General features: G+C 40.0%; 1 protein-coding gene across 1 annotated transcript in view; it reads left to right on the top strand.

The window, feature by feature from the left end:
• The window catches only part of ATRN (attractin), a 180,860-nt gene that overhangs the window by 39,584 nt on the left and 114,270 nt on the right, over positions 1 to 27,006 (top strand). Inside the window, exons 2-6 of the mRNA XM_047771508.1 lie at positions 7,695 to 7,778; positions 11,818 to 11,931; positions 18,412 to 18,540; positions 20,434 to 20,639; positions 22,162 to 22,330. Of these exons, the coding sequence (XP_047627464.1) occupies positions 7,695 to 7,778; positions 11,818 to 11,931; positions 18,412 to 18,540; positions 20,434 to 20,639; positions 22,162 to 22,330 (702 nt within the window). The remainder of the gene's footprint in view (positions 1 to 7,694; positions 7,779 to 11,817; positions 11,932 to 18,411; positions 18,541 to 20,433; positions 20,640 to 22,161; positions 22,331 to 27,006) is intronic.

Consider the following 27,006-nt stretch of genomic DNA (forward strand, 5'->3'; position numbering starts at 1 on the left):
GTTTTTTGTTTGTTTGTTTGTTTGTTTTGCTTTTTAGGGCTGCACCAACAACATATGGAAGTTTCCAGGCTAGGGGTCAAAAGCAGAGCTGCAGCTGCCAGCCTATGCCACAGCCATAGCAACACCAGATCTGAGCTGCGTCTGCAACCTAAGCCACAGCTCAGGGCAACACCACATCCTTAACCCACTAAGCAAGGCTGGGGATCGCATCTGTGTTCTTATGAATACTAGTTGGGTTCATTACTGCTGAGCCACGACAGGAACCCCAAGTTTGTTTTTTAAGAAGGAAGTACAACAGCTTGTCTTAAACTGATCCAGTAGATAAAAAAAGTGTAGCGTGGGGTTTTAGAATTAGGTTTGTGCTGGCGATGCCCCTGATTGAATAAAGTTTAGGAATTCTGGGCCCAGGTAGAGGGCATGACCCTATCCATTGTAACTAGGAGGAGGCAAAGTACCTGCATTTAGTAATGGGAAGAATATAGTTCTTTCCTGATTTATTTCTTCTTTCCGCAAAGATTCACTTTGTGTCATTAGGATGCCAGCACTCTCTTGGGCGCTGGAAATAATGAACAGAACAGACAGAAATCCTTGCTGTCATGAAATTTATTCCACTGAGGGTAAATAGACATGAAACAAGTGAAGTAATCCATTGATCATCAGCTAAAATTGAAGACCGAGAAGAGGGTTTGGGAAGTTGTAAGAAAATAAGGTATGACAGCGAACTGACCAGGGAAATGAAAGGATTGATTGTCCTGCAGTGTTGGGAACCTACTTGAGATATGTGTTTATAAATGTGAAGTGAGACCAGTCAGCACAGTGTTGTGTGTGTCTAGCCTTATTTAGCCGCTGAGTTTCATATACTGAGTAAGCAGAGAGTTGGGTTCAGCCAGGTTTAGGGTTTGCCTTAAGTATAACCGCAGTTTATCAAGATGTCAGTGAATGTAAAATGCACCCTTATCTGGTGTACTATTAAGAAAGAAAAAAACACTCATTTAAACTGTGACATTTTTGATTTTCTAGTGCATCCTGATTTCTGAGCTATTAGGAAAAACATGTTCATCTTGGAGTTGGTGAAATACGTAGTCAGGATGCTTTTAGTTGGAAGCAACTCAGAGAGACTTTAACAGTAGGGAGGAAGCACTTGGTAGCTTGAATGAGGCTTGCTTCACCAGCTGTCCTAACTGCATCTCCTCGCTGCTCTTGAGCCAGCATGCTATGGGAAGCCATAGGAAACTATAGGATCTAGATTTTGTTGTGATTCTTCTAGACACGGAGAGCAGTGTAGCTGGGCCAGTGTAGCAAGATGCAAGGACCATGAAGCTGCAGAACTGGAAAGCATGATGTTGCACCCATGGAGTGCAGTTAGGTCTTCCTGACTTCCATAGGTCCAGTATGTTACTGAAGGGATATATTGCTGAGGCTGCGGGGTACTGTGAGACTTGAGAGCAGAGAAGATTTATACCTTTATGATAGAAGTGTGAGATGCTATAACCACTTAGGAAACAATATGGCCGTTTCTTTAAATTTAGGTATATATATCTTTAATCCAGTGATAACTTTTTTTTTTTTTGGGTCTTTTTGCCACATCTAGGGCCGCTTCTGTGGCACATGGAGGTTCCCAGGCTAAGGGTCCAATCAGAGCTACAGCCGCCTGCCTACACCAGAGCCATAGCAACATGGGATCCAAGTCGCATCTGCAGTCTACACCACAGCTCACGGCAACGCTGGAGCCTCAACCCACTGAGCAAGGCCAGGGATCAAACCCGCAACCCCATGGTTCCTAGTCAGATTCATTAACCACTGAGCCACGACTGGAACTCCAATCCAGTGATGACTTTTAAAAATATTTGTCCAAGAGAAATATCCATATGAAGGCTTATACACGTGTGATCTTAGTTTTGTTTATATGACGCTATAACTACATAATGCAAGTGTCCATCAACAAGAAAATGGATAGATATATCATGCTGTATTCATACAGAGAATACTACTCAGCAATAGAAGGGAACAAACTGTTGATACACATAATACTCAGAAACACGCTGATCAAAAGGAATGAGACACAAAAGTGTCTCAGTGTGTCTATTAAATCATGTTCTATAAAACTGGTCTATGGTGATAGAAACAAGATCAGTGTTGAGAGAGATTACCTGCAAAGAGATTTGAGGGAGCTTTGGGGGAGGGGGATGACTGGACTGTTACTTTTTCTTTATCTTTTTATGGCTGTACCTGCAGCATATGGAAGTTCCTGGATTAGGGGTTGCATCAGAGCTGCGGCCCTCTGCCACAGCCACAGAAACACCAAATCAGAACTGTGTCTGCAAACTACACTGTAGCTTAGGGCAACACCAGATCCTTAACCCACTGAGCAAGGCCAGGGATCAAACCTGCATCCTCACAGACAATGTCTTGGGTTCTTAACCCATTGTGCCACAGTGGCAACTCCAAGTACTGTTTTATATCTTGTTTGGAGGGTTTTATAGGAGTGTGAATTTGTCAAAACATATCAAATTGTACATTTACTGCATTTTATTATATGTAAATTTCTCTTCATTAATCTTGATTTAGAAGTTTGGTTGGAAGGAATCAAATTAGTATAGCAATCACAATTATACTAAATGTGATTAGACCGTATTATGTCAATAAAACTGTCAGACTAGGTTAAGAAACGAAACCTAACCATGTCCTGTTTAGAAGAAACAAACTTCTGAAAATTTTATAAAGAAATATAAAAAATACGGAGTTAAATTAATATGTAAGGCCTAGGAAAATAACAAAAAAACTAGTAATTATGGTAATAGACAAGTTGGAATTTGAGCATCAAACTAGGTTAATGGGAAGTTCCTGTTGTGGCACCAGCAGAAACGAATCCGGTTGTAGGTTCGATCCTTGGCCTTGCTCAGTGGGTTAAGGATCTGCCGTTGCCGTGAGCCGTGGTGTAGGTTGCAGTCATGGCTCAGATCTGGCATTGCTGTGGCTGTGGTATAGCCTGGCAGCTGTAGCTCCAAGGCGACCCCTATCCTGGGAACCTCATTATGCCATGGGTGTGGCCCTAAAAAGCAAAAAAAAAAAAAAAAAAGGCTAGTGGGTTATTGTTTTAATAAAAGGCATAATTTATGAAGATCTAATAGTCATAAGCTTGTATGGCTGAATAGCTAAATACAGAAAGCAAAATAGTGTGAGAAATGTCATCCATGAAACAGCCAGGTGTGAGATTTCAGTATACATTTCTCAGAATTAGATCTAGTATATAAAAAATAAGAATATAAAGGAATTGAATAGTGCATTCAGTAAACTTAATTATATGTGATATATATAAATATACATTCCTACTGTAGATTTATTTTTTAATGTCCAAGGAACTTTGGTGAAAGTTTATCAATGTCTGGATATTTGACCATAAAGAAAAATTTTAACAGGAGTTCCCCTTTTGTTGCAGTGGAAGTGAATCCCATTAATATGCATAAGGATGCAGGTTCAATCCCTGGCCTCACTCAGTGGGTTAAGGATCCAGCATTGCTCTGAGCTGTGGTGTAGGTCACAGACACAGCTTGGATCCCACATTGCTGTGGCTGTGGTGTAGGCCAGCAGCTGCAGCTCCAATTCTACTCCTAGCCCGGGAATTTCCATATGCCACAAGTGTGACCCTAAAAAGCCAAAAAAATAAAAAAGAAAGAAAAGAAAAAGAAAAATTTTAACAGATGAGAAAAGTTGAGGTTTTACAGGCTGTATTGTCTGGTAATAATACAAGTAAAGTAGAAAGAAATAATGATAAGATGACTTCTTCAAAACCTGCCTCCTATAGAGGATTTCCTTATTTCCTCTGTATTCATTGCCATTGCAGAATTACCCTCTGTGTGTTCTTGAGTGGAGAAATTAGTGATAGCAAGGAGTTAATTCTTTATGTTTCTGGTCTTGTATTGTTGAAATGTATGTTTCAATTTGTTGCCTTTGTATTACTGCTGATTAAGTGGATACAGGAAGTACCAGTGTCCATACCTAGATCACCAGTGAAACTGTAAAACTCGACCTGAAATTTTGTTTTATTTTGTTTTGTTTCATTTATTTATTTATTGGCCATGCCTGAGGGATGCAGAATTTCCTGGGTCAGGGATCAAACCAGAGCCACAGCAGTAACCCCAGTCACAGCAAGGGCAATGCTGAGTCCTTAATGACTAGGCCACCAGGGAACTCCAACAACCTGGTATTTTAGATTCATTTTCCTGGCCTGCCTCTTTTCAAATCTCTTTAAATTTTTAGTCACTAGTTCTTGGCCAGTCACTGGAATACAGGAAATTTTGAGTTAAAATCTAGTGAAATTTAAAAGATACAAGAACACCTAATATAGGAATTGTTAAAGCCTTTTGGAAAGTAATTTGGCAGCCTGGTTAACAATTAAAATTCATATTTCTTTTGGCGTGGTAATCCTCCTCCTACGATTCTCTTCTTAGAAATTAAAGCACAAGTAAGGCCATATGTATAGGAGTATTTATTTCAGCAATGTGCATAATGCCAACCAACTGAAAACAAAATGAATGCTAGTAGGAGAGAGGCAGAAAAAAAGTGATACCTTGTAGAGTGGAACATTATGCTACATGAAAAAGAGTGAAGTAGACTAATAACTGATTAGTTGGAAGGGATTCCCACAAAGTTTTGTTGAGTGAAGAAAAGGAAAATGCAGAAAAGCTTGTATAATAATTAATTTGTATAACCAAAACTGGATTTAAGAGAACCATGCATATATCGTGGGCCCATGAGTTTGAAAAACAGTAATTAAGAATGCTTGCTAGGAGGTTGTTAAATGTTTATCTTGGGGAGAAATGGTGGGGTGTGTGGGGATTTCGGCTAAAAAAAAAAGAATTGTCCTTTAGTTGACCAAAAAAGTCTGATCATATCAATTCATTGTCTGTAAAATTATGTAAATGTGTATGTTTAAAGATACGAAGTAAATATTTAAAATAGGAATTCTCTGGTGGCCTTGTGGTTAAGGATCCGGCATTGTCATTGCTGTGGCTTAGGTCACTGCTGTGATGCAAGTTCGATCCCTGACCTGGGAGCTTCCACATCCTGTGGCTATGGCTAAAAAATAAAAAAATAAAACCTCTTTATTCTCCAAAAGTGATGCAGATGTGCAAGTAGCTGAACATGTCCATATATAAAGTCCATAAAAACTCTTAGAGGTGAAACAAGCATGGTAGAAAGCCACAAAACTGAACTAGGAGAGCCTGAAACAAAGAATCAAGGACACACACACACACAGTGAAGCAGTAACCAGTGGGAAATTTATTTACTCATAAAACCGGGGTGGTCTCCATAACTAGTTGGTACGGCTCTTCAGGGACCTTTGCTATTGGCTTTGTGTTTAAGCTTGTAGCATGATGGCTGAGGTAAAAATCCAAAGATGGCAAAGTCCAGAGGAAGAAGAAGGATGGTCTCTTTGGATGTCTGTCTGTCATAGGTTGGGTTTCTTAAAGCATTTGCTGAGATGGAGTTTGGGGTACAATTTAGTGTTTTAACATTTGTGAGGGGAGGGGGCAGGAAGCAGAACTAGGCAAAGGAAGAAGTTGAGCTTCATAGCCGGCCTGACAAAGGGGAGCTCTGGAGTGAAGATAGCCTGTTAGAGTCATCTGGGGTAATGGCTGCATTTCTCAGCCTCCCTGTACATTTATGTATGTCTGATTCTTGTCATGTTTGACTTAGCGTGTGGGGGGGTATATGCCTTGTTTCCTTTCTTCCTTCCTGCTGGGTAGAATATGGGAATAATAATGAGTTTGTGCAGCCCTCTCGGATTATGAGGCAGAAGCCACATGTTGAGGATGGCAAAGTAACAGGATAGAAGAACGTAAGTTGGGTGCCTGATGGTCATAGCAATGCTTTATGTGTTGCAGGTTGCCTCCCTTTGGACTTTATATCTTGGTTCAACCATTACTATTTAGGGTTTTCTGTCAGTTATGCATTAAAGCTTAATCATAACTGGTACAATTTCTAATGGGAAAGGGGCACAGGAAACCATGACTGGCTTCGCCTAACATTTTGGAAGTGGAATGGATGTTGAGGAGTAAGGCATAGAGACATTTATATCAGGCAGGTGCAGCACAGAGAGAGAGAGAGAAGTCAAAGGATTTGCAAGGGATGATAATTCTGATGGACCTTGGAATCATAACTAGGTAAGTGGGAAAGTGAAATGTGTAGGTGGTGAGTGACGAGCATGAAGAAGTGATCGTTCGGTGGACTGGAGGTTTTCATGGGCCTGAAGATTCACTGAGAGAGCAGAAGTAGTGGTTGCCTAAAATGGAGATTTTGGTGGTAGAGCTTTTACTGCTAACAGCAGGGCCCAAAAGAATGGGTGACTAAAGTGGGGAAGAGGAAAAGATGGTTAATGGTGCAGAAATAGAGAGGCTGGGTTTTGGATGGAGCATCTTGGATGAGGATGTGATTGAATGGAGGCAATGAGTTAGATGCTAATATTTTGAGTGGATGAAGAGGAGTAACTGGGAAGTCAGTAGATAACTCAGAAAGTAAGGGAGGCAGATCCAGAAGAGAGCAGCTGTTTCAGAAAGGCTGACACTGTTCATGGAAGAGGGAGGAAAAATGACCTGGAAACAGCGGTGAGGAAAGAAATAGCATCCTTCTTAAATATTAATAATTTCTCTAGAGCAAAAGATACTAGACACCAAGTATAGAGAAAAAACTGAACTGAGAAAATACGTTTAGAGTATATTTACCGTACAAATGCAGCGCCTTAATATAAAAAGAGCTCCTAAACATTAATTTGAGAAAGATAACTTGGTAGCAAAGTGGGTGAAGAATGTGGAATCTTTTTTTAAAAAGTTTTATTGAGGTATAGTTAATTTACAAGATTGTGATAATTGCTGCTGTACAACAAAGTGACCCAGTCTTACATATGCACATATCCATTCTCTCTCAGATTCTTTTCCTACATAGATTATCACAGAATACTGGGTAGAGTTCTCTGTGCTATGTAGCAAGTTAAGTCACCGTTAGCCAGTCATTCCATGTAAAGCATATGGAATCTTATAATTCACAAAGGAGGCAATACAGATGACCAAAACATATGATAAGATATTCAGACATTAGGGTTGGTACCAGTAAAAACAGCAAGATACTTGGATGTGCCTATCATATTTGCAAGACCTAAAAATACTGATAAACTGCAGGCTTGGGATGTGGGTGGGAAGACAGGTGCTGATACGCACTGCTCACGGAGTGTGGGGGATCGCCACTTCACAAGCAGCAGCCAAATGGCTCTGGTGGGTCTGTTGTGTGTTGTGGATTGATGTGTTTGCCCATCACAGTTATGCCGGTTACAGTTTATTTATTTTATTAACACATTTTACTTGTAACGGTAATTGTGTGGCCTTATTTTTTAAACATCAACTCATATTTATGAGTATCTTTTATGGCACAAAGTATGCCTTTTCTGTCTCAGGTAGAAAATACATGGATGTTTTTGTTCATTCCTCTTGGTTTTAATATTTTTGATCCCCTTAAGTCTGGCAAGAATTTGTTTCATCCAGATTTGTGTACTCTGAGTATAACTATTTGGTCATTTTCTTCTGGTCAGAGTATGCATCATTGTACCCACTTGGATTGTGTTGAGAATTAAGAAAGATATTGTTACTATGTGAAATTTTGATGGATTAAAATTGTTTTTTGTTTTTTTTGAATTACAGACTAACTGGATCTTCTGGGTTTATAACAGATGGACCTGGAAATTATAAATATAAAACGAAGTGCACATGGCTCATTGAAGGACAGTAAGTAGTGATGGCTAATTGAGATTTTTTTTTTCCAGGTTAGAGCTTATTGTGAGATTACTTTTCCAACAAGTAAAAATTAATCATCTGTAGCAAAATATTTTTTGATAACCTTTTCTTTGACAAGTGAAATTGGTTTTCTTATTTTTCTTAATCTTCAACATTAATTTAAAGAACTTTTGTGTTTATTTAGTGCTGCAAATGAAATGTATACACCAGAAATTTGTGTATTTTCAATTGTAATAGTTAAAAAACAGTTGACTATTTTAAATGGTTTGCATTAGAAGATTATATTATTTTGTCGTTTTTCTAAGCGTATATTTTTATTTGGGGCAGGAAAATCAGAATAACTGTTACTGCCCAAACAACTCCTTCTCTGTGCTTTGGTGTCTCTCCAGCTACCACCTTTTTTCTTTTTTTCCCTTTATGGCAATTTTTTTTTTCTTGTCTTTTTGCTATTTCTTTGGGCCGCTCCCACGGCATATGGAGGTTCCCAGGCTAGAGGTCGAATCGGAGCTGTAGCCACCAGCCTACGCCAGAGCCACAGCAACGTGGGATCCGAGCCGCATCTGCAGCCTACACCACAGCTCACGGCAACGCCGGATCCTTAACCCACTGAGCAAGGGCAGGGACCGAACCCCCAACCTCATGGTTCCTAGTCGGATTCGTTAACCACTGCGCCACGACGGAAACTCCTATGGCAAATTTTTAAAGCAGTTTACTCAGACTTTGGTCTTAGGACCTCTTTACACCCTCAAATTTTGAGAATTCCAAATAACCTTTGTTATATCTGTGTTTACTATATTAGAAATTAAAAGTAAGTAATATTATTTTCATTAATTTAAGAGCAATAAAACTGACCATGTTAGCACAGATTTTTTAAGAAAACAATTTTATTTTTTAAAAAAATTAGAAGAATGGTATTGTTTTACATTTTTGTGAATCTCTTTTTTGTTTGGCTTAATAGAAGACAGCCAGATTATATTTTCTTCTGCTGTTCAGTTTGTTACAATAGTTTATTATGGTTGAGATATGTGAGGAAAAATTAGGTTTCAGTTGGGTATGTTGTAGGTAAGGGAGGAGATTTTAATTGTCATTATAAATAAGGGCGGGTAGTCTACTTTGCACCAAGGAAGACTGGACCAAAACTGGACAGTTGGTTTCTTGAAACTGAATTGCAATGTAGAATCTGAAACAATGTCAATGAACTTTTAGAACTTGTGAAATTAAAATTGGTTTTCTTGTACTTTGAATGGATCTTTAACCTATGCATGATTTTGTAATATTTGGAAAATATTGGTTCACTGCATTATGCAGGTCATCCAGATATTGATATATTATCATTTTATGATATTTATAACTTCACCTTGGTTAAAAATCACCATCAAGCTCATCAGAAAGTTTTTTTTTTTTTGTCTTTTGTCTTTTGTTGTTGTTGTTGCTATTTCTTGGGCCGCTCCCGCAGCATATGGAGGTTCCCAGGCTAGGGGTTGAATCGGAGCTGTAGCCACCGGCCTACTCCAGAGCCACAGCAACGCGGGATCTGAGCCGCGTCTGCAGCCTACACCACAGCTCACAGCAACGCCAGATCGTTAACCCACTGAGCAAGGGCAGGGACCGAACCCGCAACCTCATGGTTCCTAGTCGGATTCGTTAACCACTGCGCCACGACGGGAACTCCCAGAAAGTTTTTATTTTTTATTTTTTTCCTCATCAGAAAGTTTTAAGTATTGGGAAGTTGCATCTAGGTGGCAGACGCAGATTTTCCAAAATTCTGATTATTGTTTGAAAGCTTGTGTTTTCTTTAGCAACAAATACAGTCTGTTGTTTTCTTTGAAGTGACAGGCTTGCTTTGTTCATTTTCAAGAAAATATCTCCCAAATATCTAAGTCTCAGTAACCATAGTTTGTACTCCTCCTAAAAGGGCCTCAGGGGTCTTGGCATGGGGAGGACTATGCTCTGAGAATGGCTACTCTAAGGAGTTGTCTGCCTTTGCCCTTTCTACCCCTTCACTCCCCCCTGATGGATGTCCTTCTCCACCATTGCTCTGAATATGCTGTCAGTGGTTGCTCCACCTCAGCCTGCGCATGAGACTAAGCAAAAGCTTCGCATCCTCCTCCATTTCCTTATCCTCATATCTTGAGCCTGTCAGTAAGTTCTGTCAATTTTTCCACTAGAATATCTCCTCAGTCCTTTTTATCTTCACCTCTACAGTTATTATAAGACCACCAGCCATCCTCTCTTTCCTGATCCTCTGTAATAGCCTTGACATTGGCCTCCAGTTTTCACCTTTGCCCTTTGCCCACCTCTCGCTTCTTACCTCTCGTGGGTCCTTCTGTTTGCTGTGTTTCAGACATGCTGATTTTCTTCATGTTTCTTGAACGCAACAACTTCTTTCTAAGACTATAAGATTCTTGTTCCCTCTGCCTGAAATATTGTCCCCCAGGCTTTTCTCCTGGTTTCTCTCTCATCCTTGTAATGTTTTCCAAAGCTTTCTGGGGTATTTCCACCACCTGTTATACTTCTATATCACATTCCTTTAATTTCTTCCCAGTACTCATGACCATGTGAGTTTACTTGTTTACGTATTTATTTAGTTTATTTTGATAGAGATGTTAGATATGTAAGTGTGGGTGAAGTAGATAAAAGGTCAAGGCTAGAGACACAGAATTAGGAATCACCAGGCTATAAATGGTGTTGATATTTCCAAGAACTTTTTTTTCTTTTTATAGCTGTACCTGCAGCATATGGAAGTTCCTGGGCTAGGAGTCAGATTAGAGCTTCAGCTGCCAGCCTGTATCACAGCCACAGCAACACCAGATCCAGGCCACATCTGCAGCCTATACTGCAGCTTTCAGTAATGCCGGATCCTTAACCCACTGAGTGAGGCCAGGGATTGAACCTGCATCCTCACAGAGATAGCGTTGGTTTCTTAACCCACAAAGCCACAGTTGGAACTCCACCAAGAGCTTCTTGAGTAGAGTGTTTGGGCTACAGCCCGGTTAGAGAGTGAAGAGATGAGGGGGAAGTGAGGAAATGGAGAAAAGCAAAGTCTTCTGTGGAGTTTCAGAGGAGAAAGGGGTAGATTGGGGAATAGCTAGAAGGAGTTGGGATTTGAAGTTTTTTTTATGTTTTGTTGGTTTTTTGGTAAAATATGTGATACTTAAAGAGATTTAAATGTGGATGTAGAAGTTTCAGATGAGAGGGAGATGTTAAATATTTGAGAGATGGAAGGAAAAGTAGGTAGGTTGATCTATTTTGGAAAATAGGAACTTGAGAAATTTTTGTCTGAGTATTGAGGATAAGCAGGGAGATGGGACTGGATGGTCTGAAATAGTAATTGAGAGTTAGTAGTAAGACTGCTGGCAGAATTGAAGCCTCCTTTAAAGTTGGCGAGCAGTGACCAATATTGGAACCAGCCTACCCAGTAGTGTGACTTTCCCCAGCATGGCTTAGTTTTCTCTAGATTCATTCTAGGTCAAAGCAGATAACTAGTCTCCTCTAGAGCAGGACTTTTTCCAGGGAGTTCCATGAAAAGGCAGAGGGGCAAGAGACTTTAGAGGACTGGCATGTGTGTTTGTGAAATGATGTAGTGTGAAGTTTTTTTTTTTTTTTCTTCATTTTTTTTATTACTCAAATGAATTTATCACATCTGTAGTTGTATAATGATCATGACAATCTGATTTCACAGGATTTCCATCCCACAGCCCAAGCACATCCCCCCACCCCCCGATGTAGTGTGAAGTTTTAAGTTGAATGAGGAAGAAAGTGCTGAACGGCTAATGGATTGGTAAAGAACAACCACTGTAGAGATCGTAGGGCCCAAAGATGCACAGAGCATGTCTGTTTTGTTTAGCGTTGCGTGTTTAGTGGTCTCTGACATATCGTAAGTACTATGGAAACCTTTGACCAATGAAGGAATACTGATTAGGTACTATTAGATTCTTCCCTCTCTTTAATTCATTTTTAAATCTGTTTTTTTCTCAAGTGTTTGATAGTGATGATGATTATTATAAATTAATTCTTCTGTTCTTTTCAGGCCAAATAGAATAATGAGACTTCGTTTCAATCATTTTGCTACAGAGTGTAGTTGGGACCATTTATATGTTTATGATGGGGACTCAATTTATGCACCTCTAGTTGCTGCCTTTAGGTAAGCTCACTCATAAACATTAGTTAATCATTATTCGATTTCTAAATTCAGATGTATCTCCTAGATTGTGTTCTTACTGGTTTTACCTTTATCATCAGTTAACATGTTTATTACATGGAAAGAGTACTAGTTCTGGTGTCCTGTCACTTGTGTGCTGGTCCTGATGTGGTTTCCTATAGCTACGGGGTAAATTTCTGGGCAGATTGCTTGACCTCTCTTTTCAGTTTCCTGGTCTATGAAATTGTGATAATAGCAGTGTCAAGTTTACATTCTTCTCATGGTGGTGGTGGTCAAAGCTTAAATCTAAAAATGTTTTGTGAGTGATATATTAAATACTAATATATAGGTGTATATATGTGTGTGTATGTGTGTATTTGTCTTTTTAGGGCCACTCCCATGGCATATGGAAGTTCCCAGGCTAGGGGTCAAATCGGAGCTGCAGCTGCTGGCCTGCTCCACAGCCACAGCAATGCCAGATCCTACACCACAGCTCACAGCAATGCCGAATCCTTAACCCACTGATCGAGGCCAGGGATCAAGCCCGCATCCTCATAGATACTAGTTGGGTTCGTTACTACTGAGCCAGGATAGGAACTCTCTAAATACTAATATTTTTGTGAAAAATTCAGATCAAAAATCATGTTCATCTTGATCCTTGTTGTGTTCCTCATTGCATAGGTGTTCAAAAGTTATTTGTGAATTCAGGTGTAGTTGTGTGTGTATGTGATGAGAATTTATGTATATACATTAATGTGAATGAGGAAAAAGTTTCGGAAGAATATACATAAAGTGACCAGTGGTTACCTGGGGAGGATGAGAAACATTCCGGTTATGTATTGTGATTTTTTTCAACAAATATATTCTGTGTTTATACCTGAACAGCTTATTCTTGGCTTTAAAATGAATCAGGAGTTCTCATGTGGTTCAGTGGGTTAAGGATCTGGCATTGTTACTGCAGTGGCTCCGGTCGTGGTGGTGAAGGCTTGATCCGTGAACTGGGAGCTTCTGCATGCCACAGCCAAGGCCAAGAAAAGAAAAGAAATCAGCTTAACCAGTATTTTTTGTGTTCTTCACCTGGAGCTGGTTGATGTCTCATGTGGGTGAGGAGGCACAGGGAGTAAACAGTACATAAGGAGGCAAAGGACAGATGAAATCAGGGGACTAATGTGCCCTTGTATTTCTGCACTCCCTTTGGCTTAGAAATCCCTCCAACATATCTTTGAACTGAGAACCATGGCCATTTTCTGGGTTTCAAAGATTCACTTAGAGGGCCAAAGAACAGAATGGATAAGCCACGTGAAGCATTAAAACATCATTGATAACGTGTTGGGCATACATATCTTTATGCCAGAATTGACTCATATCTTGTCTTATAGCAAGAGCCCCCCCGAGACTTTAACACAAGCACAAAATCTATCTATAGTGTGATGTTATCATGATAATGGTTCTTATTGGAGGTTCACTTGATGCTGAAACTGTTCATCAAAACTCAAGGGGTCCCCTCTTTATGTGCCAAGCACTGAATCAGTTTTGCCAGTAGCCCTGTGGCAACATCCACCGAGTAGGTATGTGCACCCCTGTAGTTCACCGGACCTGTGTATTTAATGAGCAGACATGTGAACCAATAGCAACAAGAAAATAAGCAGAAGGCAGTAATTGTTCTAGTCAGTGACTTTTGAGAGAAGCCAAAGTACACATATAGATAACAGGTAAATTTTTATTTTTATTAAAAATTTATGCCTACTGATAGGTATAAATGAATGTGCATTGATTGTGTTAAAATTTAACTTATGACATATTTGAAGGTACATTTTCTAACATCATAGTGAAAAAATATGTGTTTAATAATTAAAAATTTAGGGAGTTCCCGTCATGGCGCAGTGATTAATGAATCCGATTAGGAACCATGAGGTTGGGGGTTTGATCCCTGTCCTTGCTCAGTGGGTTAAGGATCCGGCTTTGCCGTGAGCTGTGGTGTAGGTCACAGACACGGCTCGGATCCCCTGTTGCTGTGGCTCTGGTGTAGGCCGGTGGCTACAGCTCTGATTAGACCCCAAGCCTGGGAACCTCCATATGCTGCAGAAGCGGCCCAAGAAATGGCAAAAAGACAAAAAAAAAAAAATTAAAAATTTATCTGAGATGCAGAACCCCTGAAGCACTGATGTGCAGAAGAATTTGAGTATCAGTGTTTAGAACATAAGGGCAAGATGGGTTGCTGAGGAGCTGTTCTTGGGTTAGGAGGACTTCGGATAGAGGTATCAACCCATAGGTGATGCGCTGGGAGCCCAACGTGGAGTGGGCGAGTGAGCCTGGCAGCACATAGTTCAGCCAAATAAGGAAAAGGAGAGCCACACAGGATTCAGAAGATGTGGACTTTTAATCTGAGTTTTGTGCAAGTCTTTACATGAGCCTGAATAGTTCATTTAAGCGCTCTGGTCCTCAGCTTCTGAAGCTTAAATTGAAGGTGTTTGTACTGTGTTTTCTCTGGGTGTATTGCAGATTGTGAAGTTTAATTTGGTAGTGAACTGGTTGATCATATTTATCTTTTTATATGTTGAAGTTCTGAATGAATTTTTTTTTTTTTTGGTCTTTGTTTGTTTGTTTGTCTGTCTTTTCTAGGGCCGCACCCATGGCATATGGAGGTTCCCAGGCTAGGGGTCTAATCGGAGCTGTAGCCGCCAGACTACGCCAGAGGCACAGCAATGCCAGATCCGAGCTATGTCTGTGACCTACAGCACAGCTCACGGCAACGCTGGATCCTTAACCCACTGAGCAAGGCTAGGGAGGTGGGAGGTGGCTCAGGGTGACACTTGCATGGTCTGCCTGCAGCAGCATCACTTTCTCACCCACACACTTTCTATTGCCTTGCACGCTGGGTTGAGGTTTGTATTCATTTATTCTGTAAGAGTTTATTTTTGTCCTAAACCAGTTGTTTTATTTTCACACTGGGAGAAAGCAGCACATTCCAAAGCTGTCACAGTTTCAAGTTTTGAAGTGTAAAGAAGTAAACGCCTATGTCTCTTTGACAGTAGGGAATCTGATCCCCTTTTTCCAGCAATATGGTCAATCCCACCCCTTCTGTGACTCTCCATCCTCTCTCCCTCCACCCAGTCCCCCATTCATTCTATACATTTAAATGTCCCCTCTGTAAAAATAATAAATACCATTAGCCATCACTTATTGAGCACCTATTAGTGTGAAGCACTGTTCAATCACTTCACATGCTGTAACAGTTTGAGTCTCATTACATTGCTGTGAGGCAGGTGGGGTTTCTTTCACTGTGTTTTGGAGGAAACTGAGGCCTAGAGATGTCCGACATACTCAGGCTTGTGGAACAAGGATCAGTGCTCACAAGGATCAGAGCTCCTTCTGGAACAAGTATCTCTTTGGCGGTGAAGCTCATGCTAGGATAACAGAACGTGTTCTACATGTGACTGAAGCTTCCAGTCCTTTCCTGGGCCAGTATTTCTTATGGGAAGATTACTTTCAACATACCTGTTTCTTTTTTCTTTTTTTTTTCTTATTTTTTAGGGCCACACCTGGGGCATATGGAAATTCCCAGGCTAGGGGTTGAATCAGAGCTGTAGCTGCTGGCTTGTACCACAGCCACAGCAACGTGGGATCTGAGCTGCGTCTGTGACCTTTGCCACAGCTCATAGCAACACCGGATACCTAACCCACTGAGCAAGGCCAGGGATCGAACCCATGTCCTCATGGTTACTAGTCAGGTTTCTTACAGCTGAGCCACAACAGGAACTCTCTGACATACCTGTTTCTAAGTGGCCATGCTCTAACATGTACTTAAACTTTGCATTTCATGGGGTTCTGGTTATAAAACTGAAGAAAGCATGGTGATTAGATATCAGTTCTTCCAAGAGTCCTTCCCTAAATGCCCTTTCTAAAGTAGCACCTTCTTTTCTTTCACTCTGTTTTATTTCCTTTTGCAGCATTTACCTCTGCCTGGCATTACACATGCACACCTGTAGGTCCATTGTCTTGCAGCTTTTTTTTTTCTTTTTTTCCTGCTTATCAGAATGCCTTATGAGTGCCCTGTTAATCCTGCAGACCTACACATGTGTGATGACTCATTCAGCCAGCTCCCTATGGATGACCAATTAGGTGGTTTTTAACCTGTTCTCATTGTGAATAGTGCTGTTGTGGGATTCTTATATATTTGTCTTTGCATACATGAGCAAGTGCTTCTACTAAGATATAGGTTTGCTGGAGTTCCTGTCGTGGCGCAGTGGAAATGAATCAGACTAGTATCTGTGAGGATGCAGGTTCAATCCCTGACCTCGCTCAGTGGGTTAAGGATCTCGTGTTCCTGTAAGCTGTGGTGTAGGTTGCAGACATGGCTTGGATCTGGCATTGCTGTGGCTGTGGTGTAGGCCAATGGCTGTAGCTTTGATTAGACCCCTACTCTGGGAAACTACAGCCCTAAAAAGACAAAAAAAAAAAAAAAAAAAAAAGAGAAATAGAATCACTATGACATCACGAATGAGCATTTAAGATAGTTGTAGGTCCAAAGGTGAGAGTTTATCTGTTATGTTCTCTAGGAAAGAAGAGGCCAGGGTGGTTGGGGCTGAACGAGTGAAAGGAAGAAAGTATAGATCTTCCTTGGCTTATGATGGGGTTACATCCTGATAAACCCATTGTAGCTTTGAAAATATTGTAAGTTAAAATGCATTTAATACACCTAACCTACTGAACATCATAGCTCACCTTAAACGTTCTCAAAACACTTCCGTCAGCTTATAGTAGGCAAAATCATCTAACACAAAACCTATTTTATAATTAATGTTGAATATCTCAGGTAATTTATTGAATACTGTACTGAAAATGGAAAATAGGAAGGTTGCCTGAGTACAGAGTGGTTGTAAGTATATCAGTTGTTAACCCTTGTGATTGTATGGCCGAATGGGAGCTGCTGCTCTCTGCTGCTTCCCAGCATCACAAGAGAGTATCGAAAAGGCCAAAATACAAAATTCGGAGCATACTTTCTACTGAATGTGTATTGCTTTTGCACCACTGTAAAGGTGAAAAATTTTAAGTGAAAAAGTATTAAGTTGAACCATTTTAAGTTGGGGACTGTCTGTAACAGATGAGATGTTTGGTCATTGAACGGGGTTGTGTGTGTGGAACAGATTGTGCAGGGCCTGGTACGGACTACTGAATGATAATTGGGCAAGAGATAGGAGCATATGAATAAAAGCCAAAGTAAACATAGGAAAAATGATTACCCTCAGGAGTATAAAAGAAACTCAAAACCCCAATTTAAAAAAGCACTTTCAGTTATTCAATTAACAAAACTCAAATAGGACTTGTAATTCTCTTTTGGCAAGATGAGGTGGGATGGGTGGACCCTCTCATTCTCTGTTGGTGGAATTTCATGTTAGGATCTCTCTTCTGGAGAGCAAGTTGGTGTGTGAATTAAGAGCCTTAAAGCCATCATTTAGACAAGGTAATTCTTTCTCTGTGCAGCCACCCAACAGATACTATTGTGTGCTGAACTCTGAGTGAGGTTCTGAAATCTCTGAGGGAGCTCTTAATGACACAGTAATGCTTATGTTATATTACTTGTAAAATTGAATAAAAGATGTAATATGGTAACAGGTGGAGAAAATACATCAGAATTCTCACACTATTGGAATGATGGATATTTGTGTATCAAACTTTTATGTGTTTTTTTATTTCTTTCTTTTTCTTTTTTTTCCTTTTTTTTGTTATGGCCACACCTGTGGCATATGGCAGTTCCTGGGGCAGGGATTAAATTTGAGGCACAGCTGCAACCCACGCCATCCCCACGGCAGTGCCGGGCCGGAGATCAAACCTGTACTTCCTCAGCAACCTGAGCCCCTGCAGTTGGATTCTTAACCCACCATGCCACAGTGGGAACTCCCAAGCTTTTATTTCTATTTTTAATTTTTATGTTTTTCAGTGGTATATATTTGGTATCCATCAACTCATAAAGTTTGTTAATTTCTGTGATTGTGTAGGTTTACTCAGTTTTTCAGAGGAGCATTATGAAAATTTCACTAAAAAGAAAAAAAAATAGGGTCATTGATTTAAAATCTTGTTAGAAATATAACATAGAATAGAGGAGAGCCTAGCAAAAGATTCAGATCTGTTCTTTTTTTAATTTTATGGCTGTACCCGCAGCATATGGACATCACCGGGCCAGGGATTGAATCCAGGCTGCAGCTCTGGCAATGCCAGATCCTTTACCCCACTGTGCCAGGCTGGTGATTGAACCTCTGCCTTCTCAGCAACCCAAGCCACTGCTGTCAGATTCTTAATTCACTGTGCCACAGCAGGAACTCCTTCAGTTCTGTTCTTATGCATTTATCATAGGAATTTGCTCCTCTTCCTGGAAGTGGTTTTTTAAATTAGAAGCGTGAAATCTAGTTGAATTTGTGTCTGCCACTATGTGATGTGTCTGTGATTATGCTTTCTCTTGTAAGAAATGTGTTTCCATTTCAGCGGCCTTATCGTTCCTGAGAGAGACAGCAACGAGACTGTCCCAGAGGTCGTTGCCACATCAGGTTATGCCCTGCTGCATTTTTTTAGCGATGCTGCTTATAATTTGACTGGATTTAATATCACTTACAAGTAAGATATTTAAGTCTAATATTTGTGATTTTTTCAGAAGACCCTGTACTTTGTTTTAACAATAATTATGACTAACATATATTGAGGGTTTATAGTGTGCCAGGCATTGTGCTGAGCAGTGTGCATGGATTTTCTCATTGAAAGTTCTTTTAAAAACTCAGTTACAGGTACTGTTTTTTCGACTTCTTTTATAATTGAGGAAACTGGCAGGAAAAGGTAAAGCCGATTGTCAAAGTGGTGGACCATCGTTCCAATTCAGGTCTTGGAGCTGTTGAATGTCTCCTGGGAAAGAGGGGCATTGTCCATTCCTGCTAATGGATTAAAACACTGGGAGGGTTTGCTAAGTAAAATTTAACAAATATTAATAGTTTTCATGTACTCAGTAGTTGGCCCATTGATGACAGTTTAGTAGAGGTTAAAAGGAAATGTAGACAGATTCCGGGCATCTTTTGGAATTTGTTGTGGCAGGAGAGAGGCTATCTTTTGTCTTTTCCTTTTTTTCTTTTTAGGAAATGTTTGTTTTCATAAGTAGTTAAATTCATAAAATGCCATAAAGCAGGGGATCTGTGATAAAGAACTTGTGTCACCCACGAAACCTAAATTACATTATTATCTGGTCTTTTACACAATAAGCTTGACTCCTCCTGGTATGGCTGGTAACCCCTGTGTGTAACCTTTTGCTGGGTGTTTTTTCTTGTTCATTTTCTCAGGATCTCAGTATTCTTTCAAGCCTATTTAAAGCCATCTCTGTCTTGATTGGTATGGTGATTCAGCTTTTCAGGTACCCAGAGTTTGTGACTTGGAAGCCTGGGCAGCTCATTACAAGCCTGGGCTTGAAATGTAGGCATATGCACTTATTATGTTATAATTATAACATCTATTGTAAAAATACTGTATATAGATACTTATAAAATTTTGTTATAAATGTTTCATTAACTGATATTTAAGTGCAGGCATGAATATTAATTAGCTTGTTTTTGTAACGGATTCCTGATTTTCTGACATGCTTTGCTATAGAATTCCTTTTTAGTTTTCTTTACACTCTTTTTTCTTAATGGCCATACCTGTGGTATATGGACATTCCCAGGCCAGGGATTGAATCTGAGCCACAGCTGCGATCTACAGCACTGCTCCTGCAACGCTGAATCCTTTAACCCACTGAGTTGGTCTGGGGATTGAAACCTTATCTGAGCCACTGCAGTTGGATTCTTAACCCACTGTGCCACAGTGGGAACTCCTTTACGTTCAAAGTATCTTGCTAATCCTGTTAACCCTCCCCCTTTTAAGTCTGAATTATGTCTTTTCAAAGCGTTGTCAATATAATTGTCACATTACTGTGTGACATTTTGTGGTTAAACTCATGTATTAGGTTAAACTGCTCCTCCCTTTTCAAGCATCTGAGATGGGAACTTAAAATACTCCAATCTGAGCAAGAATCTTAAGCAAATTCTGTAAACTTTCAGAGACTATCCAGAGGCATAAGGATGGTGGTCTACTATTGGATGTTTGTGTTATCCTTTTCTTCTCCAAACTTGTAAGCATGCATTTGGCAGCTTTATAATGGTCATCATTTGTAGGCTACAAAGAATAAGATAGTTATCCTGTCCTTAAGAAGCTAAGCCTGGACATTTTGCAAGAATCTCTTCTCTCTGGTAATTTCTTTAACTTGTCTCTTCTTATGAGAATCCAGTGGGTTAATTTGATCTTATTACTTGCCCTAGCTCTGCAATGGTGAGTGACTCCATTTAGGCTGAACGGTAAGTACTGCAGTTATGCTTGTGAATGAACTGGAGAGTCAGTGAGTTTTCTTAAGCCCCATGTAGGAGGAAGTTCTGCTAAATTAATCAAAGTGTTGCTTTGTGTTGATTTAATTTTCCCCTACTCTTTTTATAGTTTTGACATGTGTCCGAATAATTGCTCAGGCCGAGGAGAATGTAAGATCAGTAACAGCAGCAACACTGTTCAGTGTGAATGTTCTGAAAACTGGAAGGGTGAAGCGTGTGACATTCCTCACTGTGTAAATAACTGTGGTTTTCCTCATCGAGGCATCTGCAATTCAAGTGACGTCAGAGGGTGCTCCTGCTTCTCAGAGTGGCAGGGTGGGAACATCTTTTCTTTCTTTTTTTTTCTTTCAATTTACAGAATGTTTCTAGTTTAATAAATTGCAGATTTACTTTATTCCTAGCATCTGTTCAGTTATATGCATCAAATATCAGGAAGTGTTTAAGTTTTCATATCTCTCTATTCAGCTTCTTACAAGTCTTTGAATTTCATAGACGATATATGGTTGTGGTCTCTTGAGAATTGTGCAGGGGTTTAACGTTCTTCGCAATTAATTCATGAATTTGGAGAACTTGGTCTCAGCCGTAAAAAGACATAGCAGAGACTTTCCTTAGATTATAAAATATAGCCCACCTAATTCTCAGGGCAGAGCCTCCTCTCCTCCCCACTGTATCCCTCACAAGCGTCCTACCTTAATAAACATATATATATATATTTTTAACCTTTTTATAGCCTCACCTGTAGCATATGGAAGTTCCCAGGCTAGGGGTCGAATCAGATCTGCAGCTGCAGGTCTGCAACCACAGCCACACAGCAACACCAGATCCGGATCTGCAACCTACGCCGCAGCTTGTGTGACACTGGATCCTTAACCCACTGAGCGAGGCCAGGGATCAAACCTGTAACCTTATGGACACTAGTTGGGTTCTCAACCCGCTGAGTCACAATGGGGACTCCCAATAAATCTATTTCTTGGCTATCTAAAAGAAAGACATAGCAGAGAACCAAGCTGGGAGTTGGGAGAAGAGCTGACAATAATGGTCTCCCCACAAAAACTTCTAATAAACGTAGAGAAAATTGAGGTCGATTATACAGTAGAGTTCTGAAGCAGTCAACTAGTGGAATTATCTGAGGATACAGATTATTAAAGAAACCCTTTAGCAAATTCTTCAATGGGTGTGGGTGATAATAACTGTTCCTGATTTAGTCATTTTCTTTATACATTTACCCCTTTCTCAGAACACTTATTTTGAAAGGAAATATGCTTGTTTAAATGGTTTGGTGTGTTTGACTTGGCTGACATTAAATGCTTAGTTTGTTTGGCTTGGCTGACATTAAAGAGTTAAATAATTGAAGTCTTTGAGTACCTACCACTATGCAAATATTGGAGCAGAAGCCAAACCTCTCAAGAATAGAGTTTCTTGATTTTCTAGGAAATGGATAGTTTGCATGACTTTCAAAACTAGTCTTTCTGTTTTAGCCCTGAAATTTTTCATTTGAATTAATAATTCCTTTGTCCACTCTTTCCTCTAAGAACTGCTTAAGCAAGTATTTCATTATTAAAAAAATCCTAAGCTGGATATGGTCAGATCTTCATTAGAAAGTATGTGATTTTGAGTTTTATTAGAGAGTACCCTTAGTCTCTATCTTTAAGTAAATTTTTCAATTAAATTTAATTTAATTTAATTTAATTTTTCAATTAAAGGAATTTGTCTGATATTTAGATGCTAAAGGAAAGACTGTAAGTATTCTTTAGATAGTGTATTTAGATGATTAAAACTTAAATTCAGTAATTTTAAAGCTGCATTTTGTGAAGCTAATTTATTATGTTTTTATTAGGACCTGGATGTTCAGTTCCTGTACCAGCTAACCAGTCATTTTGGACACGAGAGGAATATACTAACCTAAAGCTCCCCAGAGCCTCTCACAAAGCTGTGGTCAATGGAAATATAATGTGGGTTGTTGGAGGATATATGTTCAACCACTCAGATTACAACATGGTTCTGGCGTAAGTTGTTTTAAACATTTTTAACCAGAAGCATAGTCTTCCCTTTCGAAAATATATAAAGTAGAGATTAAGCAAAAAGAAAAGAAATCATCAGTAATTGCATACCTAAGGAAAGTCTCTGTTAATATTTTGATAGATGGATTCTAGACTTTTTGGGTCATATACTTAGTTTTTTAAATTGGGAGCCACAGAGAACTTGTCATAATAAGGAGTAATTCATCTTTTCCAGACACTGTCTCTCATATTTTGCTTTAGGTACATAGAGTAAGTTCTGTGTAAATAGGGGATTGCTTTACCTCTTAATGTAATTTACATTTCTGTGACTTAAATGGTTTGAATTGAGAGTTTGCTAGTGGAAATTATGCCATCATCTAATACTTTCCAGGGCTCAAAGGTCAATTTGCTGGTCCCCTACCCACTCATCCTGAATATACGATATGTTTTCGCAGGAATTAGCTATGCATATGGACTTTAGGGAGACATTTATGAACACTTACTTGTGCTGATTTTTTGCCCTGGAAATTTTTTCTGAACATTTTCTATTAATGAAGGTTGTCAAGAACCAGCATCTGTTCTTTAAGAAATTCTGGAAATATGGCAGTGGTGGTGTAGTTCTGAATCCCCCAAATATAGTCATTAAAATACAGAGAGCAGGAGTTCCTTTGTGGCTCAGTGGGTAAAGAACCCAGCTAGTACCCATGAGGATGCTGGTTTGATCCCTGGCCTGGCTCAGTGGGTTAAGGATCCGGCATTGTCACAAGCTGCAGCATAGGTTGTAGATGCACCTCCAGTTGGACCCCTGGCCGAGGAACTTCTGTATGCCACAGGAGTGACCCTGAAAAGAATGAGAAGGAAAAAACCCCACAGAGAACAACTAGGATAGCAAAATTAAAAACACGTGGGTACCATCTACAACAAACTGTGGTCAGAAGGCATCTACACAAATGGGTAGGACTAAACCATTGACATCTGCAAGACCTGTGTGGTATTAGTGTCTGTGTAAGAGTAAGCAAAGGGGCCCACCAACTGTAAGCCCAAGGACCCACTGGAAAGCTCAGCAAGCTTCTTTGAGAACAGCTGGTGGAATTGGGAAGATTTTGCCTATGCTAGTGGGGGAAGTGGACTCAAGGGATCTGTAGTAAGATCTGAAGGGACTGGAGCAGTTTGTGCTTTACTAACTCTCAAAATGAACCAGCCAGATGTCCCACACTGAAGAGAAACTGCTGGGAGTAGAATTCAGATTGAACAGGATGTGAACTGCAGAGGAAAAGTAAAAGAAAGTCCATATAACAAGGAGAGGAACAAGAGCTAGAAGAGCTCAACAAGAAAGCTGCCAGGTCAGAAGAGGGGCCAGAGAGTTGAGAAATTAGAAAAACTAAATCAAGCCTCTCCTGTAAGAGCTCTGGAAAAAAATAATTTTACTTAAAATTTAGCAACAGAAAAATATCAACGTCAAATCTCATCGAAAGTTATTTTTAAAAAGATGAAAGTAGAATAACACCCCTTCACACATGAAAGCGTAATAGAAAAATATGTTCAGAAAGCTGACAAAAATGATAACTTAGTATTCCAAAATAAGCTGAAATACAATAAAAAAACTATAAAAGACATGAAAGAACAATATAATCACAGTAAGATGGTAGCAGTTAGGAAATAATTTAAAAATGATTTCAGAATCTAGAAGGAACACAGAGTAAAAAAACACAGTAGATACTTCTTTAGAAGTTGAATGTGAAAAAAGAAACTTTAAAAAGTCATAAAGAAATTAAGGTTATTTCCCCCATTCTTTGTATAATAAGTATAGTTAAAAACCCTGGACATGATATATAAAACAAACATGAGAAAACTGAAAAAGGCTGTCTTAACTAGGGACCTCAAGACACAAGGAGTGACATAATGCTAAGTTCCAAGGATTTTTCTTTTGTCTCATATATCCCAGACTTGATGTTGGAAAAAACCAGCAGTCTAGAAAGGTTAATAGGCACAAGCTGAAAGGCCCCAAGAAAAACCTGTTTTCTCTAGTCCGAGGACCAGGAAAGGGGCAGCTTAACAAAACAGAAAACCTTTAGACAGTAACCACCCTAGAAAAACACCACAGAAAGAACTGTGGCCTTGCCCCCTCCCCTGCCAGCACAACCTAAGTGTAGATTTCCACTCAGGCCAAGATGTAGTGAGATACTTCAGTCTCCCCCTTCCCACCAGGCCAGTAGGGAGCTGGGACTCTCTTCTCCACCAGGCATTAATGAGGCCTCTCCCACCCATGTGACATCAGTGGAAACGCTGTGGGGAGCCTGGATTCCCACCCCTGCCTGGCAGCAACAGTAATAAGAGTGAAGCTTCCCTCTCCCCACTGGGGTGGTGTTAGAGGAGGCGTGCTGTAACAGAAGATTTAAATAAGGTCCAGAGTCTCATGTCATGATACCCAAAATACTCAGACTTCAATCGAAAATCATTTGTCATGGAAATCATGACTGAAGGAACTAGGAAAATCTCAACTTGAATGAGAAAAGGCAATCAAGATGTTGACACCAAGGCGACACAAGTATTAGAATTATCTGACAAAGATGTTAAAGTAGCCATTATAAAAATGCTTCAACAAGCAATTAAGGGCATATTTGAAACAAATGAAAAATAGCCTTATGAAATGGAAAATATAATCAAATGGAAATTTTAGAGCTGAAAAATACAGTGACCAAAATAAAATTTTTTAGTGGATGGGCTTGACAATAGAATGGAGAAGACAGAGGAAAGAATCAGTGAACTTTAAGATAGAACAGTAGAGATTCCTTAATCTGAACAACAGAGAGAAAATAGATCATTTAAAAATTGGAGGAGTTCCCGTTGTGGCTCAGCAGGAACGAATCCGACTAGGAACTATGAGGTTGTGGGTTCGATCCCTGGCCTCGCTCAGTGAGTAAAGGATCCGGTGTTGCCGTGAGCTGTGGTGTAGGTTGCAGACGTGGCTTGGCTCCTGTGGCTGGGGTGTAGGCTGGCAGCAACAGCTCCGATTAGACCCCTAGCCTGGGAATCTCCATGTGCCATGGGTGCAGACCTCAAAAGACAAAAAGAAGACAGAATTTCAGTGACCTGTGAACTGTAACAAAAAAATCTTAACATTTCTATCACCAGAAGAGCCCTGGAAGGAGAGAGGGAAGAGAGTGTGTCTGAAGAAGTATTTGAAGAAATAATAGTTGAAAAGTGCCCAAGTGTGGGAGAAGACATGCATGTATAGATTCAAGAAGTTGGGTGAACTTCAGAAATCCTTGACTCTCACAGGGGCTTATAGTCCATTAATTCTTTCTCATTTACTCTCTCATTCCCCTGATTGCTGCTGTATTTTCTTTCCATTTTTTAAAACTCTACCACATTTGCTTCTATTTTCATTCTCAGCTAGTGACTTTCTTCCAATTTCTATTTTGAAAGCTAAAAAAGGTTATAAGAAGAGGACTTCCACAAACTCCCAACCACCACATTTAGCCATCACCTACGTCTTTGCTCACTTCTCCGTCTTCTGTTCCTGTACATCACAACTGTCCAGTGGACAGTTTCTGTTTAGGTCACAATGGAAATGTTCTGTATTTGTACTTGTATGTCATACTGTCATGTCACTAGCCACATGTGGTTATTCAGCACTTGAAATGTGGCAAGTGTGACTGAGGAGCTGGATTTTAAATTTTCAGTTCTTGGCCTGCCCTCAGTATTTGGAAGTTCCCAGGCCAGGGATTGAACCCATGCCACAGCAGTGATCCAAGCTGCAGCTGTGACAACACTGGATCCTTAACCCACTGAGCCACCAGAGAACTCTTCTTCCTCCTCTTTTAAAAGCGTCTAGGACTCTACATTCCCTTGATATTTTTTTTAACTTACTCTGTCTCAGCGGCCTTAGCTGGTTTCTCTTCAGCTGACTGGCTTCTGAATGATGATGTGCCCCAGGGCTCAGCCCATGGTCCTCCTCTGTGAGAGAGTATCTTCATTCTCATGGTGATCTCATGTGTCATCTTGGCCATTACGCTAGTGACTCCCAAATTCGTATCTGTTTCCCATATCCCCACCTCTTTATTTGACATCTCAATCTTTTGACTGTCGAGTAGGCACCTTAAACTCCCCGTATTCCAGACTGATCTTTCCTCCAACCCTGTTCTTGCCCCAGGAGTCCTGTCTCTGTAAATGATCACTTCATTCTTCTGTTTGCTTAAGCCAAAAATTTTGGAGTCATCCTTGACTTCTTATTTCTTCATACCATATATCAGTATGTATATTATTTATACATATTCTTGCTGAATAAATCACCACAAACCTAAGGGGTTAAAACAACAGATATTTGTCACTTCATAGTTTCTGCTGCCAGGCAGGGCCAAGGCATGGCTTAACTGGGTTCTCTGCGATCAAGGTGTCACCTGGCCTGTGTTCTCATTTAGAGATTCAGCTGGGAAGGAATCTACTTCCAAGCTCACTCAGGTTGTTGGCAGAATCCATTTCCTGGTGGTTATAAGACTGGGGGCTCTGGCTTCTCTCTGGCGGCCAACTGGAGGCCACCTCAACTCTTAAAGGCTGACCACACTTCCTTATCACTAGGGTTCCCCAGTGTGGCTGCTTATTTCATCAGGACATAAGGAGAATTTCTGGACTGAGTCTGCTAATAGGATAGATTTCAGAGAAATGACATTTTATCATCT

The sequence above is a fragment of the Phacochoerus africanus genome, chromosome 3 (genome assembly GCF_016906955.1).
Source record: "Phacochoerus africanus isolate WHEZ1 chromosome 3, ROS_Pafr_v1, whole genome shotgun sequence".
Taxonomy (NCBI): Eukaryota; Metazoa; Chordata; class Mammalia; order Artiodactyla; family Suidae; genus Phacochoerus; species Phacochoerus africanus.